The sequence below is a fragment of the Vulpes vulpes genome, chromosome 12 (genome assembly GCF_048418805.1).
Source record: "Vulpes vulpes isolate BD-2025 chromosome 12, VulVul3, whole genome shotgun sequence".
Classification (NCBI taxonomy): Eukaryota; Metazoa; Chordata; class Mammalia; order Carnivora; family Canidae; genus Vulpes; species Vulpes vulpes.
The window spans coordinates 49645311-49663662 of NC_132791.1; the positions used below are offsets into that span (position 1 = coordinate 49645311).

An 18352-nucleotide genomic window follows, 5' to 3' on the forward strand; every position below is an offset into this window, starting at 1 on the left:
TTGGGTTTCACTTCTGGAGTAGGTGATCTTATAGCATCCTTGTAGGACCTCCTTTTTCAGTTCATTGTTCAGACAGGCCAAGCCCTGTGGCCCTGCCAGCTTGGGCTCCCCTGGTGGCCCCAAGGGTTAGGCTGTGGATACATGGTCAGTCTCAAAGGTAGTTTCCTGAAGAGTCATTCCTCCTTTGACTGCCTCCCCCAAATGATGAGGGAAGGTTTGAGGTAGGATAAGAACCAGATTGGGGGGAGGTGCTCATCCTACATTACTTTCCTTCATTTGGAAGAAAGTGGGTTACCTCAAACTCCAAACCCAAATTCATATGGAGTGGAAATGCTTTCCTTGTGTGGCCGCACGCGTTCTTCTGGAGAGTTAAATACCATTCCAAGTCTCGGGCCTAGGAATGAAGGCACGTTTCTCTGGCGGTGGTAATTTCTTCCTCTCTACCCCAATCTGTTGTTGGGGCAAATAAGAATTCTAGTGACAGCTGATATTTTTATGGCTTTCTGCTTTTTAAGCATTATACCGAGTATGTGCATCAGCTAATTCAGTCTCATGCCACTGACTTGAAGTAGGTCTATTTCTCTCCATTTTACAGATGAGGAAACTGAGGCTTACTTAGAGTTCTGGGGTTATTACATATTCTGCCAAGATCACACAGTGACTAAGTGGCAGAGCTGAGATTGGCACTTGTCTTCTGACTCCAGAACCCAGAGGTTAACCTCCAGGTAGCACCGCCATGAAAAAAACTTGCAGGGCAACTGTGATTACTTGGTGGATGGGCTGTCCAGAGATGCTCATCCTCCCGCTGCAGCTGGCCGTGGGGCCATGAGAATCCCTCCCCGTGCTTTGTGCGGAGAGCATCTGGACCCCAGGAGAAGGGCGCTGTCACTGCAGTGGCTTATGATTCGGGGGTAGGGTTCCTTCCATGGCCGTAAGCCACCCTAACAGCATCATTTATCATGATGACGCAGGTTAGGATGGGAGAAACTGGAGCTGAGCAGAAGAGTAGAGTTCTGATGATTTCAGCCATTGCAAGTGATGTCATGCCAGGGCCTCTGTAGAATGGCCATTTGGAGGCTAGACCGAAAGGGCTTCAAAATGTATCCAGAGATCGTTTGCCACAGCTGTGATGATGCCAATGGGTTGTTTGGAGATGCGTTTCTGTCCAGACTGCTTTCTGAGTCTGTGGGGCAGCCCCCTAGGAGGGCTGTGAGCTCAGGCTGCAGCCTGTCCCGGGGGCTTGCGAGCTGATGGAGCCACTCCCTCCTTGTTTCTTTTAATGTGTTGTGAATGTTTTTTCATGTCACCAAGTCACGTTTTTCATTATTTCTAATGGTCATGTTGTCCTTGGCTCACCTGGTAGGTTGGACCAGGGCTTTAGGAACAGATGCGCTTGTCCCCATCAGCTTGTTAGCACAATGGGAACACCCCCAGAGTTCTCCAGGGTGCGCCCGGCTGTGGGACCAGCCTTTTGGTTTATTTATTGGGCTTTTGTCCAGGCAACTTGCAGGGGGACACCCTTGGGGACCAGAGCTTCGGCGAACCTAACCTCTCTTTCTCCATCCTCAGGCAAAAGAAGGGGAATGTGGCCTACAAACACTGGGTTGGCCCTTCGAACCTGGTGAAGTGCAAGCCCTGCCCCGCGGCGCAGTCAGCCATGGTCTGCGGCTCTGATGGCCACACCTATACTTCCAAGGTCAGTCATCTCTGTTCTTTTATCTTGTCATTGAGAATATCCCATGGCTTCTTGTTCTGACAAGTCTCTGTACCAAAACTGGGGTCTGTGAATCTTGGTGGGCTCTGGGCCTTGACCTCAAGAGACTGCCACATGAATGGATTCTCTAGCCAAAGAGACAGGATAAAAATGTCACTTTCCATGTAACTAGAGGGATCAAGTACTATGAGGAAAGGGTGGTTCTGAGAGTGGCATGTGATCCTGAAGTCAATCCAGGCAGGCTTCATGGAGAAGGCCAGGTAGCAAGCTGTTCCAAAGATATAAGTCATATAGCTCAGCCAGTGGGTGTCTCTGGAGTTTGCTGTAAGATGTGATTGCCTATGTGCTACAGCTCAAGCTGCAGTGCTTTCTCTCTGTCTTCCTGTTGTTTCTGGGAGCCTCATTTGTGGGTAGGTTCTGGGGCTAAAGACAGGTGCTGTCAGCAATACCCTGGCCACTTGTGGTCCCCCTACCATGTGGTACTTGGGCTTTTCTACTGGGTCCCGTCTTGGTCCCTCCCTCTCTCTGCACCCAGGTGACAGCTTGTGTTCCTGTGAGCCCCTCACCATCCCACCCTTTACACCATGGAGACCCCACAAGCCTGGGAGAGCCCTTAGTACCTGCTGTCCTCAGAGGCTTCTTTGGGTTATTTTGAGACTGTGCCATACTTTCCCGTAGATCCTCTGTCGCACAGGTGATATATGTTTGTTCACTGGAAGCAGAGTTGTATCCTTTCAAATTTTCACATTTTTCTAACTAAAGGGGATATGTCCAACAAAACAGGGAGGCAAAAAGTATGTCTAGCTTCTACCCAGGCCCATGTGATCTGTGTTATGATGTCAGTATCATGATCACTCTTTGACCATTTGTTCTTTCAACACGTATCATCTGAGCCTTTCTTAGGTATCAAACTCTGTGCCAGGTACTGGGGAAACTTAGAATGGAAATAAAAGAATTCACATATCTTCATTAGCTAGAATCAGAAATCCTTACATCCTCAATGTCAGACCTTACCTAGGAATTGCAGCTTCTCTGCCAGGGGTCACAGCCAGTACATCTTGGTTAAATAGCCCAGCTCGGCTCTGCATACCCACCCCTGACCCTTTACCCTACTGTCCCTGGCCCGTGATGGAATCCATTTGAGATAGTTTGTAGTAACAGGGCTTGCTTCTGCCCCCTTGCATGCATCTGGAGCTGTGGATTCTTCGGGGGCACTGATGCATTTGTTCTGTCCCCCATTCCCCAAAGGCAGATGTAGCCAGCATTGTCTCCCAATAAAGCCCGACTTCCAGGGATGTGAACAGTCACCTGGAGATTCTGCTAAAATACTCGTTGTGATATAGCAGGCCTCGCATGGGGCCTGAGATCCTGTATTTCTAACAAGCTCCTGGGTGGCATCCATGCTGCTGCTCAACGGACTACACTAAATAGTGAGGATGTTGGTTTTTATAGACCTCTCCTCCTAGATCTCTTCACCTGCCATCTGCCCTTCCTCTGCTCCCAAAGGCCATTTCCAAATGACAGAAGAGGTAGGGAGGATTCTGTAATAAAGGTCTGTTTGTGTGTCTCCCCCTGTTAAAATGCCTGGGTGTCTTTCTTCTTCCTGCTAAAACTAAACCCAGACCTTTTCTCATTACTAACAGAGCTTTCCAGAGTCTGTTGCCTTCCTACTCCATTGTCAGTCCTTATACAAAAGCTTCTTCCTTTACTGGGTAGCACATAGTTTTTGAACCCTTCTAGTTTTTCTAGGGCCTGTGCAGAGCATGACAATGGGGAATAGGACAGACACCATTCCAGTTCAATTGTAGGTTGCAGTGTGGTAGGGGAGACAGAAATAAATAACCAAACAAATATATAATTTCAAATTTTGGCAAGTGTTACAATGGGGCTGAGAGAGAGAGAGAGAGAGAGAGAGGATGTTTTATAGGGGATACTAAGGGAAGACCTTTCTGAGGAGGTGTCTTTTAAATGGAGATTAGAGGGCAGAATGTTCTAGACAGAGAAAATAGTGTGAGCCAAGGCTCTAAGGCAGGATGGTGTGTGTGAAGAAGAGGATACCCGTGTGGCTGCCACATTGTGAAGTGGGGGGAGAGGGAAGGTGAGAGAACAGTCTAAGAGGAGACCTAAAGCCAAAGCTGGAAGGTGAGCACATCATCGGGCAATGCTTGGCTTGGGGGACACCCGTTACTATAACTGCCTTCTTTTCTGTGTCTGCCTTAAGGATGGGAGGCCCTAGAGACAGAGGTAGTGCCTGTCACCACCTTCAACAGGCGTGAGATGGAGTACATAGTGGGTGTTCTGTGAGTTTCATGGACAAGAGGGGAGCCTCCAAGGACTCTGGATGAGAGGGAATGAGTAACCCATCTGGGACTGGAGTGAATGGATTGCAGAGAGCGCAGTGATTGAGAAAAATAAGCTGTGTCCCCAACCTGGGCTGAGTCACTTAGCTAAACACCCACCCTGGTGGGAGGCAGAGAGTCAGAGGCTCCTTGCAGTGATTCTCTCCTTATGAAGACCCAGTCTGGCTCTTCAAATTATTCCTTCCAGCTCTGGAGCAAATGGTCTGATCCTCAAGCCTGGGATTGAAGACAGGCCATGAAATGTCAGTGGGTGATCAGGGCTGTTGGGGTAAGTGGTGGGTTGCATATCAAACCAGCAATACCTGCCCTCTCGCCTACGCCTCTCATTCACAAAAAGAGCCTCAAATGCCAGCTCCCCTTGACTTCTGAGCTGCAAGGAGTAACCCATCAGCCATGGTCTGAAGTGCTGTCAGTTGCCCAGAGAATGTCTCAGAAAATGCTTGCTGGGCATGGCCCCCCTGCAGTCTGGGCAAGAAAGTTGGCTTTTTGTTAGAGAAGGTTGCCTGCTCACCAGTACTGATAAATAGCTTATCTGAAAGGCAGGATCAGGATTTGGAAGAGTCTTTTGCAATGACTCCTGATTCTTCTAAGAAGTATGACTTCCAGATACTGCTGTGCCCGCAAAGCCTTCATTGGCCACAACATGTTGTTGCTCTAGTTTCCTTGAATTCCAGCACTAGCTGAAACAGAGTCCTCAGTTTCCCAGATCAGCTCAGCTGTCTTTTCTGGAAGCAAATGAAGAGACCTAAAGTATTCTTATTAGGAGCTGTAGTATCCTTTTCCCCATTCTCCATATGCGGCATACTGAGGTCCATAGAGCCACGGACAGTGATGGAGTTTGAAACCCAAGGTTTCCTGTCTCCATGTCTATAATCAGCTGCTCCCATTTAAAGTTAAAACAAAAGGAAGGAGTCAGGGAGGGGTAGCACTGCAGAGGAAAATGTGGGTATTGGTCTCTGGTAGTAGACCGATAGTTTTCTACCTTGTCTGAACTTCTAGAGTTGGCATTTTCTTTGTCCTGAGGAAATGAATCAAATAATAGTCAATAGCTGTGTGTTGACTGCTTTAAGGCCTCAGAACCTGAGGAAAGTTCTAAGCCCCAGTGGCATTCAGTAAGACTTCCTTCCATGTGGAATACTTCAGTCTGGTCTGGTTTACCACTGGAAGTGTTTGAATTCTTACCCCCAAATACACGGCCACCTTTTTATGGAGGTTTAAGAGGACATTTTAGTCTTACAGACAAAGCTGTTGGGAGGACCATGAGTAGATAGATGGTCAGTTAATAAGAGTGAATGCGCTATTAATGGACCCCATCCCCTGGAGTTATGGCCACTGGGGTCAGGAAACAAAGGACAGATGAGACCATGAAACATGTTTCACAGGAGGGATTTGATACCATAAGTCAAATTCACAAAAATTAACGTGGGCAAAATATATTGTAGCATTGGTCCCCATCATCATCAGGGAAAACTACACCCCTTAATAAATGATCACAGTACTGCACGGGAAGTGTTGCACTTTCATGGTTGGATCTGAAGGCTATAGGGCACACTGTTAGGAATAGGAAGAAGAAAGAGCTTGCACATCAGCTCTGTTCTGGTTCCTGGGTATTTATCTTCAGGTGACATCACATGAACTTTACTTCTGCTTCTACACCCAGAAGTCAGACCATCCTAGAACTGGAGGAATGTGCTTAGGAGCCCCTTTCTGTGGGGTTAGTGTTAGGGTTAGGGCTAGGGTTAGGGTTGGGATTAGAGTTAGGACTGAGATTGGATTTGGGGGGGTTAGGGTTGGAATTGGGGTTATGGGTGGGGTTGGTGTTGGGGTTAGGGTTGGGGTTGGGGTTAGAGTTCAGATTGGGGTTGGAGTTGGGGTTAGGGTTGGGGTTAGGGTTGGGGTTAGGGTTGGAGTTCGAGTTGTGGTTAGATTTATGGTTTCAGTGTCCTAGCATCAGGGACACCACTCAGAGTTTCATGACTCCTCCAGGATCAGAGATAAAGGAACAAGAATGCACAAAGTCTTGATACGAAGGGATACGTTACATGGCAGTAAATGTTTATTCAGACTCCATACCCATAAAAGAGAAGGAGTTGAAAACCAGCAAGGGGGTGGATAGATAAATTGAAGGCCAGGCCTACAGCTAATTTAAGGCTCTAAGTAGGCCCTTGGACTTAGGTTGGAGATAGTTAGCATCCCCCTAGTCATTAATGATCCTTGATGTCATGTTCTCCTGGCCAGAAAAACTGAAGTAGTCTGGAAGCTTGGTGAACATTTATTCTTTCTTACCATGTGTTATGCATTGTCCTAATTGCTGTGTTGTGGCAAAGGACAAAGCAAGGAAAGCCTTAGTTTTCATGGAACTTATAGGTGGGTAAATTGAAAAGCAATCTCCTTTATTAGAGAAGATGTTCAGATAAGGGACATTCTGGGTACTGTAGGACACTGAGCAGGACCACCTCCACCAGTTAGGAGGTGTGAACGGTCTTCAGAGGGAAAATGGTAATTCTATTGAGACTTTAAGGCTGTAAGGAATCAGCCAGAGCAAGAGTGGCATAGAGGGAAGCTCATCCAACAGATGGGAGAGGGTGGTTGAAGAAATAGATAAAAGACAGCATGGCCCCTGGAGGAGCTGGTGACAGCGTTAGGATGACTGACCACATGAGGACTAGGGACAGGGTTTTAGCTACAGAAATGAGGTTCAAAAGCAATCAGGGGCCATTTCTTCCCAGCCTCGATGGCCATGTGAGGGGCTGGACTTTGCCCTCACAGGGCTGGGGATCCTTTTGAGAGTTTCTGGTTTCAGAGTCACTTACACTGGCTGAAGTGTGGGAATGGTCAGGGGCAGGACTAGAAGCAGAGTAGCTCTGAGGGGCCTTCTGGTAGGCATGAGGTCTCGACATTTGTATTTGGTACAGAGATGGGCAGAAAGCAGTCTCTAGACTCTAGAACATCTAGAGGCGTTCAGGAAGTTGGAGCTGGTCTTGGTGATTGTGAATTTCAAATAAAGAAAATCATCTCAGCACTGAGCTTAGCAAAAGGACTTCTTCACCATCTTAGTCCTGGTAGGACTTGAAGATCCTCCTGCCAATACCTCTTTGGCCGCAGCCTGGGCCAGCTGGGAACCCCTCATCTGTGAGCCCCATTGCTTCCTCTCCAGTCATCCCATGGAAGGATGAAAGCTTATTGGGGTCCTGGCTGCCAGCTTTTCATTTTGCCTGTGTGCAGAGGGACATAGCCATGGCCGACCACAGTTTGGCAGCCTGTGCTTTGGAGTAGACAAGCTCAACTTTCTTTCCTTTGGAGGAGAGAGCTTTTTTGGGAGGTGGAGTGGCTCTGGGGTCCCCAACTTGGAAGGGAGGAGAGCCCTACTGCTCCACATCCTGTTTGGGGTGGAAATTCCTCTTTCACGAGGACTTCATTGAATCCCCTCAATCTGGACCCACTTGACCAAAGCTCAGATGTCTGTGCTAGGATTGCTCATTTCCTAGTCAGAAGCCACCAGTGCTTGGCCTGACCTCAAGGAGAGGGCTCCCCAAATGAAGCTGGGAGCTCCTGAGAGTCAGCTCCATTCTCCCGCTGATGTGGCTATTGGTAATTGGAAAACAAGCAGGCGAACACCCTTCTGCTGTCACCCCTCCTCCCCAGAACGTTTACTTCCTTAATCACTGTTAAACAATTAGCAAATGGCTCATTTATGTCTAGACGCAGAAGAGAGATGCAGAGTTAAGAATTGCTGTGGAGGAAAATGTTTCTCTTCTGTTTTGAGTGTGCACACACGAGGGAGGGGGAGAGAGAGAGCTTGCTTTACAGGGTTGGCATTTCTTTCAACATATTGTCACCGCAGATTATATTATTTTCAGAGTCATCTTAATAGTTTCCAACAATTGCTACCAAGTAAAGGTCATGTTTGAAGTTCTTGGCAAATGGAGTCTCTCTCTGTTGGCCGGCATTTCCCATGCACAGGCTGTTCTGAGGGTTAGAGCAATCCACAATGTGGATTTTAAGACTTTGCAAGATAGCATTAAACTTGGTGTCTCTTCCCAATCTCCCCCCGTTTTTGTGGCTCTGTTACCATGACACGCATGGGAACCTTTTAGGTACAGCTCCTCTGCTTTGCAACAGAGCTGAACGTGTCAGTGTTCTGGGGGATATTTTTGGTTAGCCCTGTCTCCATAGAACCTGCTGGTTGAGAACTATCTTCACTTGCAAGTGGCTCATTGCTTCTGGCTAAGCAGAAAGTCAGATGATGGGAAACAAAAGCTGAAGGGCTTGCGTTTGTATATTCTGTGCTTCGGGGGACTGGAACACAGTGATAGTATTGGCCCAAGGATTAGAGGACCAGTGGCAAATAGGGGAGCCATTAGATATGTCCATCTGGTGGCCCTGGGGAGGGACAAGAAACATTAAAAATCCTGACCCCATCCCCGTGTACTGTCAGGTAGCAGGGGGAGAATGCAGTAGTGTACCTGTGGACTATGTGAACACTAAGGGTCTGATGAGGGGGGTCATGCAGTAGGTTTCATTATTCTGATTTTCTGTTGCTTAGAAAAAGCTGGCAAGAGAGGTTTTATAACATTGGGGAAATAGTGGCTCTAACAAACTCTAAGCAGTTGTGTTTTATATGTTAAACAGTTTGAGATTTGGGGACACATCTCCCATGGCAGATGCCCCAACTTTGCCTTTTCCCCTCAGGTCTTGTTCATTTTCACCCTCCTTTCCTCTGTCAGCAGTAGTCAGGTATCATTTAGAATGAGAGCTAGAATTCAGGATACAAAAACCCTCGACTCTTAGTTTAAATAGAATTCTTGCTCTAGTTTAGCTATCCTCCCCTTTTCTCCTTCGCAGGGTTTTTTGGAAGAAACAAGTACGAATGGTATATAAAAGAGTGATTGTGTCCTAGTTAGGATATAGGTTCTGGCTGCTGTAACAAAAACCCAGATGAAACAGAGTCTAAAATAGGATGAAGTCTTATTTCTCTTTCATGCAAACATTCTACAGGTCAGCAGCCCAATGCTGGTCATGACTAGGATCCTTTCAGCTTATTTTGCTTCCAGGCAAGTGAAATTGTTGAGCTTCTGCATCTGGGTCCAAGGTGGCTCCTGTGCCCCATCCAGAAAGAAGAAGGAATGGAAGGGGGCACAATCTAGAAGTCACCAATGTCACTTCTGCTCACATTCTATTGGACACAATCCTAAGGCTTCAAAGGTTGCAAGGGAGTCTGGGAAATGTAGTTTTTATTCTGAGCAGCTATGTGCCTAGCTAAAATTTGAGAGTTATATAATTGAAGGATAGAGCAGATATTAGGGGTCCCTATCAGTCTCTAGCTTAGTAATATTTTAAATAGTCTTGATAATGACTATTTAAGAACAACAAAACAATAGCACTTATACTAAATATGTATTAAGAATTGTGACCTGTGCTAAGTGCCATAGTATTTTATTTCCTCTTTTATCCCATCTAATTCCCACAACAAACCTATGAGATAGTACTGTGATTAGTCTCAAATTAAAGATGTGATCATTGAAACAATGGAACTTTACCAAGGGCAGCATAGCTTGGAAGCAGCAGGGCCGACATCCTCGAACACTGGTCCTATTCTCCAATCAGTCTTTACTTCGATGAATGCAAAGCCATCTGAAAAGTAATGTAAAATACCAGCTGTATCATCAGGATGCTTTTGATTTCAAGTGACATAAACATAACTCACTTTCTCCCTAATCCCCAAATGAAGATTTACTGCCATATAAGGCTAGAAAGTATACTGGGGAAGGCAGACCTCAGAGAAAGAAGAGGAAATTCAGTGTTGACAACACTACGTTTCCTTCTGTCTCTCTGTCTATCTCTGCTTGGCTTCATTCTGCAAAGAGGCTTTCTCCCCTTGGCAGAAAATAGCGATTTTGACAGCCCCAGATTCATTTCCTCCCAGCCTAGGAACTCGAAAGAAATGTACCAGTGTCTGTGCTTCAACAGCAGCGAAGGATTCCACCTGGATCTTTCTGAATCATATGTCCAACCTTCAGTCGAATACAGTGGCCGTCTGACCTTCTTCCTCCCTGCCATTCACTATGATCAAGGGTAATATTTTTTTCTGGAGAAGGAGGGCAAGATTATTCCCTGGATCAGGTAAAATTTTAAAAGCAGTGTACTACATAATCACCTCTTAAAATGTCAAATATAGTAACCTCATAAACAGCTTCAGCTAAATGACACTGGCTTGAGCCCGTAAGAAGTTATTAGGGCATTCTGAGTGTCTATGAATGATAGGCACAGACAGGCATAGAAGCCAAGTCTATACCAGACATGTTAGTTATCCTGTTAAAGAAAGAGTTCATGCAAAATAGAGTAGATTCGGCCTTATTTTAATTCAAAATTCTTTTCAACCATTTGGCCTAATGTTGTAATACTTCCTTCTGATCCTGTGGCACATCTGTCCTACTTATATTAAGCATTTATTTCTTCTTGGAACATGCCAAGATAACACAGGTTTCTTGGCTCCTGAGGATAAACTTTCAGGTAAAATGGTTATTGTGACATTTTCAGGAAGCACAGATGTTCAAACACCGTCCATGGTGAAAATGCATCCGCAGAATTTATACAGACTACTTCAACATGCAGATTAGTTATGCAGTTACAGCAGAAAGAAGCAATTCAGCTAATTATTTTACTACTTATTTCTATGTTCTCTGCAAACACACATTTAACCAAGATTGGAAGAATACGTATTCATTTCTTCTTCTCAAATGCCCTGAATAGGATGCCATGTAATTAGTTAGCACTTTTGTTAAAAACACATTAGGAAGAATAACCTTCTTGTTGTCAGTTCTGTTGAATGCACAATTAAACTATTTGATAAAGCAATTACCTGAACACAATTATGTTCATCTTCACCCCATCAGGAGATGAAATTAAGGATTAGGTAAAATTGCAAAGCCCAGGAGATCTTGGCAACCCTTACTTTAGGAGACAGAAAGGTCCCTGGCCAGAGTGAATTTGCACAGTGCTGTACATCTAATTAAATCATCATAAAACAATTTTAATTAAGTTCATGATCATATCGCTTTTCTTTTTCTTTAAAAGAAACAAAATCTTCCCTGTAGGTATGCTCTCTATCAGGCTTCTTCACAACATATTCCAAGATAACTTGAGCCACAGATATGGGTAATGCTCATAGAAACTGATCTCATTATCTAAGCTTTGGGTTAGTACCCATATATGTCATGTGAGAGAATGTGCTAGGTTAGAGTTTATTTACCATGAATCGATGCCATAACTGCATATTGAGAGAAATGGCTTTGATAATGCTTTTGCTTTTACCCAAGTTAGTTGTTGGATTTTTCCCCTTTCTGAAACAAATGGAGTAGTTTTGCATGTTCACATACGATTGCATGGAACAGAAATGCCTCATCCTCTGGTAAGGGTGGCTTTCCTGAGATACTGGGTTCTGTCCAGTAAGGTGCTCAGAGCAGCAGCTTTTGGCATCAGGAGAGACCCTGTATCCAAAAGAGAAACTTTCCCAAGTTTTTATCCAGAGGAACTAAGGATTGCTTTGAAACTCACATCTCCCCAAAGGAGATATACCCAAAGGTTGCTATAGTAACCTGGGGACCCCGACCAGATTGATCAGATGGAACACATGATAAGGGTTCATTTGCTTTCTCCTCTCCTATGAAAGAGATCAAAAGATGAGACTGTGTATCAGCATGGATGAGATGCCCCAAAGGTGGCAGAGAGCACACTCTGCTACACCTCTCATTATGTTCCATATTTCCTGCTGAAATCTCCCTGGACCAGACACCTAGCCCCTCTTGTGAGTACACCAACATACAGCCCAATTCCCTGGCACCAAGCAAAGCAAGACAGAGGTGAAGTAGAGGGGATGCAACTTGGTGTTTGGTTGGTTGGTTGGTTGGTTTTGTTTTATTCTATTGGTTTGTTTTTGTTTCCTTTTTTTCCTTTTAACATACATGAGAAGATGATCTATCTCTGACAAAAAGGAAATAACCATATTCCTGAGATTTCAGCTCTGAGGATCAGCCTAAGCATCTCCTCAGTGAAGCCTCTGTGAGCCCTTCATGTTAATTTAGGCCATTTCTTTCTCCTGAGCTCCATCAGAACCAGGTATATACTTCTGCTGGCACATTTATTACACCACCTTGGCATTGTTCATAGGTAAGTGTATGTACAGCTGCTTGATGAGCTAGAGAGTCTTAAAACTATGACACAGAACTCCTCAATATAATATCCTCTTAAATAGCTGAGTTTGTAAGATGTAAGGGAAATCCCTGGTTGAGAGATGGGGAGAAGGAAAACCAGTGTGGACACTGACCACTGCCCTGGGTGCCCTGGGGCATGGGAAGGTGGAACGCAGCTGATCTAATCAAGAATATTTAGGGCAGCCTGGGTGGCTCAGCAGTTTAGCGCTGCCTTCAGCCCAGAGCCTGATCCTGGAGACCCAGGATCAAGTCCCACGTCAGGCTCCCTGCATGGAGCCTGCTTCTCCCTCTGCCTGTGTCTCTGCCTCTCTCTCTCTCTCCCTTCCTCTCCCCCCCCCGTCTCTCTCTCTCTCTCTCTCATGAATAAATAAATAAAATCTTCTTTTTTAAAAAAAGAATATTTAGAGGGCAACAGCTTACCCGCAGACTGGAGACAAGGCCATCAGTTCTTACAAGGTGAGAAATTGGAGGTGAAACTTCACACGTATATCCCAAAGCTTCAATTGTTTTACCCCGAATTAAAGAATGGGCTTGATTTAAAAAGGAAAAAAAAATCTACCCGTTGGTAAAGCCAGATAGCAAGAACATGTGAAAATTTCAGCCTGGATTCTGGCTTGGAAAAAGATCACCTGTAAAAACAAAACAAAACAAAAAAAAACCCACAAAAAAAACTCTTTAAGAAAGAACCTGCATTCATTCCTATAGGGCAAGGGTGGTACACCAGACATTTAATGCCTGGTATGAGACACAAACATGTATCAGTCAGTGAGCAACCGTTGAGCTGTCCTGTGGTGTACCGTGTGAATGGTGACCTGAGTATGTGGTTGCAATTTATTTATTTTTTTTAAAGATTTTAGTTATTTATTCATGAGAGACATACACAGAGAGAAGGGCAGAGATGCAGGCAGAGGGAGAAGCAGGCTCCATGCAGGGGAGCCTGACATGGGACTCTATCCCAGGTCTCCAGGATCAGGCCCTGGCTGAAGGCAGCGCTAAACCACTGAGCCACCGGGGTTGCCCTGTGGTTGCAATTTATATTCTTGGCATGGTATCGAAAACCTGAATCTGGTTATTTGTTTTTTGGTTTTTTTTAACATTCTTAGTTTATTAATCCTCTCATGAAAAATCTGCACAATCACCACAGATAAATCCACTGCAGAATCTTTACTCCTTCTGCTGTCCAATCTCCAGCTCACTTTTTGCCAGCATCAACGTTGGCTTTTGCAGTCCCCCTGACTTTCTTCATTCTGTTTTTGTGTTCTTTGCACTGTTTTCTTGAAGTCTTTTTCTTCTCATACAGGCCATGTCTTGCAAGTCTATGTTTGGGTTCATTTTTCTTTGCATAATCCAAGGAATCATAAATCATGCCAAAGCCTTGACACCACCAAAATGGATTCTGAATTCAAATACAAATATGACATCTGGTGTGGTCTTGTGAAGAACATCAATGACCATCTGTTTCCACTGAAGCAGTTGGTTGGTCATGAACTTCCTGGTCCGGATAGTTACTGTGTCGTTCATGATGGCGGCCGAGCTTCAAGTAGCCGGGGAAGAAAAGACTGAATCTGGTTATTTGACTTAAAGTAGTTTTGTGTGAGAATGCGCTGAGGTTCCTGCAGATGTAAATGGTCTCTGGAGGACTAAGCCATCAGCTCAAGCTTCACGGGATTCCCTCAAAACCCTGCCAAACATGACTCATAATTCTTTAAAACATAGAGTGAAGTAAGCCACCATGAACAAGAGGCAGCACAGACAATCAACAGTAGAAACTGAAAGGTAGATTTTCATGTAAAATCAGTACAAATGTTTGAAGGGTTTAAATAAAAATATGACAGTGTAAAACCCAAGCAATGAGTTAGATGCTATCAGAAAGTGCCAACTCTGAAAGGGAGAAATAGAATCATTAAAAGTACATTTTAATGAAGGAAACACATGAAAATTTCTTTACCCTGGAAAAGAAACCAAGGCTTCAGCTCCTTATTCTAAATTTTGCAATTAAAAACAAGCAGTTAAACAGATACTATTCTGTACAAATCATATTTCAGGGTAACCATAAAGCTCTATTCAATAGGGGAAAATTCTTTACAGAAGAACTTCGTATAGTGAATAAATGCAGAAGTAGTAACTGGGAAATCACCATTTTTCAGCCTTTAATGGTACAGCTGATATGGGCAGTAGTCAAACCTGGATGAAACCATTAAACAACAGATTGATAATGAACTTGAGGCTATTAACTCCTGAACCTTCAGATAAATCACAGAATCACTGAAATGGACAAGTGGCATTGTTTGTCTTCAGGTGTCCTGTGGTAGGGAGCACACAGCTGGATGTGAAGTATCTTGGCAAAAGAAGTTGAACTTAAATCTAGTCAAGCCTACAGTGCTACCTTCTGTTGACAGGATGTGCTGGGTGAATGAGTGTGTTCAGGGAGGCCTCACAGAGGCAGATAGACAAATTCAGAACATGAAGTGTTCAGGGAGCCAGAAAATGGATCCAGTTAGTGCATGAAAAAAGGAGGAGTGGGACACATAGCTGCCAAATGTTTTGTCAACACTGGTTGAACCCAAAGAGAAACAAACCAGCAAAATTGTAAGAAGGAAGGATATTTGGGGAACTCTTAGGAAAATTTATCGGGAAGTGGGAATGAGATACGGTGGTAGCATTGTAGTGGAGTAAGAAAAACCCATAGTTTTACAAGAGATACACTGTGAGGAACATAGAGCATTTGCCATATGGCAATTTATGAGGAAAGAAGGAAGGAAGGGAGGATGGAAGGATGGAGGGATGGACAAGCCAGTGTGACAAAATCTTGAAAATTGTTAAACTGAGGTTGTGGAGATCCACTATATTAATTCCTCTACTTTGGCATATATCAAAAATTTTTCCTAAGTAAAAAAAAAAAAAAAAAAAAAAAAAAAAAAAAAAAAAAAACAGAAAAGAAAAGAAAAGAAAGCACTCTTTGAGGGGAGAAACTATCTCCTGTTAATCTTACCTCCAGTGTTGAATAAATAAAGTGAATATTAGCAAAAAGAAGGAAGCTGTGTATGTAAGAGAGTTTTAGGAAAAACCAAAGTGATAAATTTGTAAAGCCATAAAAATATATACCTCATAGGCTTAAAAATAAAAGTTAAAATTATACAACTTGTGGTTTTTTTTCTAAGAAAAAAATAGAAGAATTTCTGTGGCCTTGGATTAGGCAAGTATTTGTTACATACAACACTGGAACAGTGTTGTGTAAAATATAAATTGGATAAACATTTTTCATCTCTGCCTTCAGAAGACACCATTAAGAGAGTGAAAAGTGCAACCACAGCCTAGTACAAAACACTTGAAGATTGTGTATCTGGTATAGGACTTGGGTCCAACACATATAAAGAACTCCTTAATTTCAATAATAAGTAAACAGGCAAAGTAATAAAAATGGGGGACAGATTTGAGCAGGCATTTCATCAGAGAAGATAATGCAAATAAGCACATGAAATATGCTCGATGTTATTATCACTGAGGAAATGCAAATTTACAACCACAGTGAGATTCCACAATATCTAGAATGTCTAAAATTTAAAAAAACCAGTCATTTCAAGTGCTGACAAAGATATGGAGGAAACAGTACCCTCCTATATTGCTAGAAGGAATGTAAAATAGTGTAGCCACTGTGAAAAACATTTGGGAAGTTTCTTAAAGTGCCATGTATATGATCTAGCTGTTCTAATTGTAGATCTCCACCCAAGAGAGTGGACGTACATGCACACAGAATAGTTGTTCACACATGCTCATAACACCTTTATTTGTAACATCCAAAAACTGCAAGTAACCCAAATATTCATCAAGTGACTAGATGAACAAATGTGATGCATCTACACAATTGAATACTGTGCAGAAATAAAAAGGAATAAACTCCTGATACACATAACAACACGAATACATCTTAAAATAATTATGCTGGGTGGAAGCCAGGCAAAAATAGTATCTACTATTTGTTGGCATTAATATAAAACTTCAGAAACTGCAAGCTAACCCGTAGTTTGGTGTTGAGGGGATGGGAAGGCAGGATTACAGAGGGGCAGGAAGGACCTTTTGGGGGTGATGGGTATGTCCATCACCCTGATTCCAGCAGAAGTCTCATGTGTATTTATGTTTAGCAAAGCTCTTCAAACGGGACGCCTCAAATATGTGTGGTTTATGGTATGCCAACTGTACCTGAGTAGCACTGTTTAGAAAGTTTGTAAACAGATGGCCAGAGTGGCAGAGGGTGTCCTGAGCATAGCACAGTGGTCCACTTGCCCACGGTGAGCTTGCAGGTCTCTCTTGAGTGGTGCTGGTACCTCCTCCTGCTTTGTGGCCTCATCTGGGCTGGGAAATAATGTCGGAAAATAGAGTCAACACCATCCACAGATTTTCCTGGTTTAACATGTAAAGAGAAAAAGACGTACATTACTGTGAACACTCAGTCACTTTGGGCTCTTCTTTCCTGGAGAGTCCTCTTGTACTTGGGGCGTGTCCTGACCTGTAGCACTCCCTGAGACACAGAGCCTGGGTTTCAGGCGTTCGTTTGTGGCATCTCCCTTCTGTCCCTCTTTGAGAAGCAAAGATCTCAGGACACTGAGCAGTAGCCAGAAAAATGACTCTGGGAGCGGCTGGCCCAAGGCAGGTCTCCCAGGGTGGCCGGTGGCACCTGCAGACCTCATGGCCTCTCAGAGAAAGTGCTTGGGCCAGAGGGATGGTTAGGGTTCACTGTGCGGCAAGAAGAAACTACACCAAGTATATAAATGCCCAAGAGCAAGAACTCATGGTCAGTGCAGGTGAGGGGAAAGATGACATGTTTGACATGGACCCTGTGACAGCCACGACAAAGCCATCAGTCCTAGATGATGGGAACAAGGGAGACAGTGCCTTCGAGGGCTGCGTGCTTAGGATGGGCTGCCTCAATCTTCTGCCTCTGCAAGTGTTCAGCTCCGTTTGCTGATTCCTGTCTCACACCTCCATGTCTGCAGAGTTGGAGAGGCCACCAAGTCTTTTGGGGCCAGCCTTGAGACCCTTCTCCAGGGTGACTTCTCCAGGCATCAGTGCTATGTACCAGCACCACGGCAGATACTGGTCCTGGCCCTAAGTTGTTTCCTGACTCAGGGGAAGATAGACTATAGACAGTGAGGGTGTCATAGGTCAGCCAGGTGAGGGGTATGGTGGAGGTGTGGGCAGGTGAGGCGTGTGTCAGAGCGTGGATGGAGGATTCACACATCAGTGTCCTGGTTAAGAGCTTGTCTTATGGGGCTGGACAGTGTCTGCTCAGATCTCAGGTTAGCTTGTTAGCCATGACCTTGAACAACTTCTGAAGCCTCTTGCTGCCCCAGTTTCCCTGTGTACAAAATGGAAATAATTATACCTACCTCACAGACTTTTTGCAAAGGTCAAATTAGTGATTACATAGTCCTAAGAAAGGTATCTGGCACATAGAAAAGCCATCTATAAATATGATCTGTCCCCTCCCAAAGGAGATCTGAGGACCTGTTCCAGAAAACTTGTCCCCATCTGTCCCCAGTAGCCCACATTTTACCTCACACTTGACATTGTCTTCCTGAGGTCTTGAGCAGGTGGGGTTGCTCCACATTCTGAACGATGGAAGCATGGTCTCCTGGCAATGCCCAGCAGGTAGATGCTTGGCCCGTTGGTGTTAAATGGCACTGAGGTGCATCGTAACTCATTCCGTGGATGTATAGTGAGCACCACGCCACAGCAGGGTTGGACATGGCCAATATCCTATTGGTGATGAGAGTGGGCCTAAGTTGAGAACTTATTATCAAGTGGCAGGATGGTGAGGAAGTGGTTGCAAGTGGGAATGGTCTCTGCACACCCACTGTTCTGCTCCACTCACCCTGCTGTCATCTCACCCTTCTCTCTGCTGCTGGTTCATTCATCAAAGGCTTGCTGAGCCCCTGTGATGTCCTCAGTACATGTACAGGTTGCCAATGCAGGTAGACTGAGCCAGCTGCCCTTTCTAGGATTTGGGAGTAGCTTTGTTGGGATTGGTAAGCCAAGGTTTATGTATCTCTGCAACCGTGTCCTGT

At 44.5% G+C, this 18352-nt stretch overlaps 1 protein-coding gene and 1 pseudogene across 1 annotated transcript in view; one reads left to right on the forward strand and one right to left on the reverse strand.

Annotated features, from left to right (window-relative positions):
* The window catches only part of SPOCK1 (SPARC (osteonectin), cwcv and kazal like domains proteoglycan 1), a 490834-nt gene that overhangs the window by 356537 nt on the left and 115945 nt on the right, over positions 1 to 18352 (forward strand). Inside the window, exon 5 of the mRNA XM_072728537.1 lies at positions 1570 to 1696. Within this exon, the coding sequence (XP_072584638.1) occupies positions 1570 to 1696 (127 nt within the window). The remainder of the gene's footprint in view (positions 1 to 1569; positions 1697 to 18352) is intronic.
* On the reverse strand, positions 13459 to 13808 carry LOC112921946 (small ribosomal subunit protein eS24 pseudogene; annotated as a pseudogene).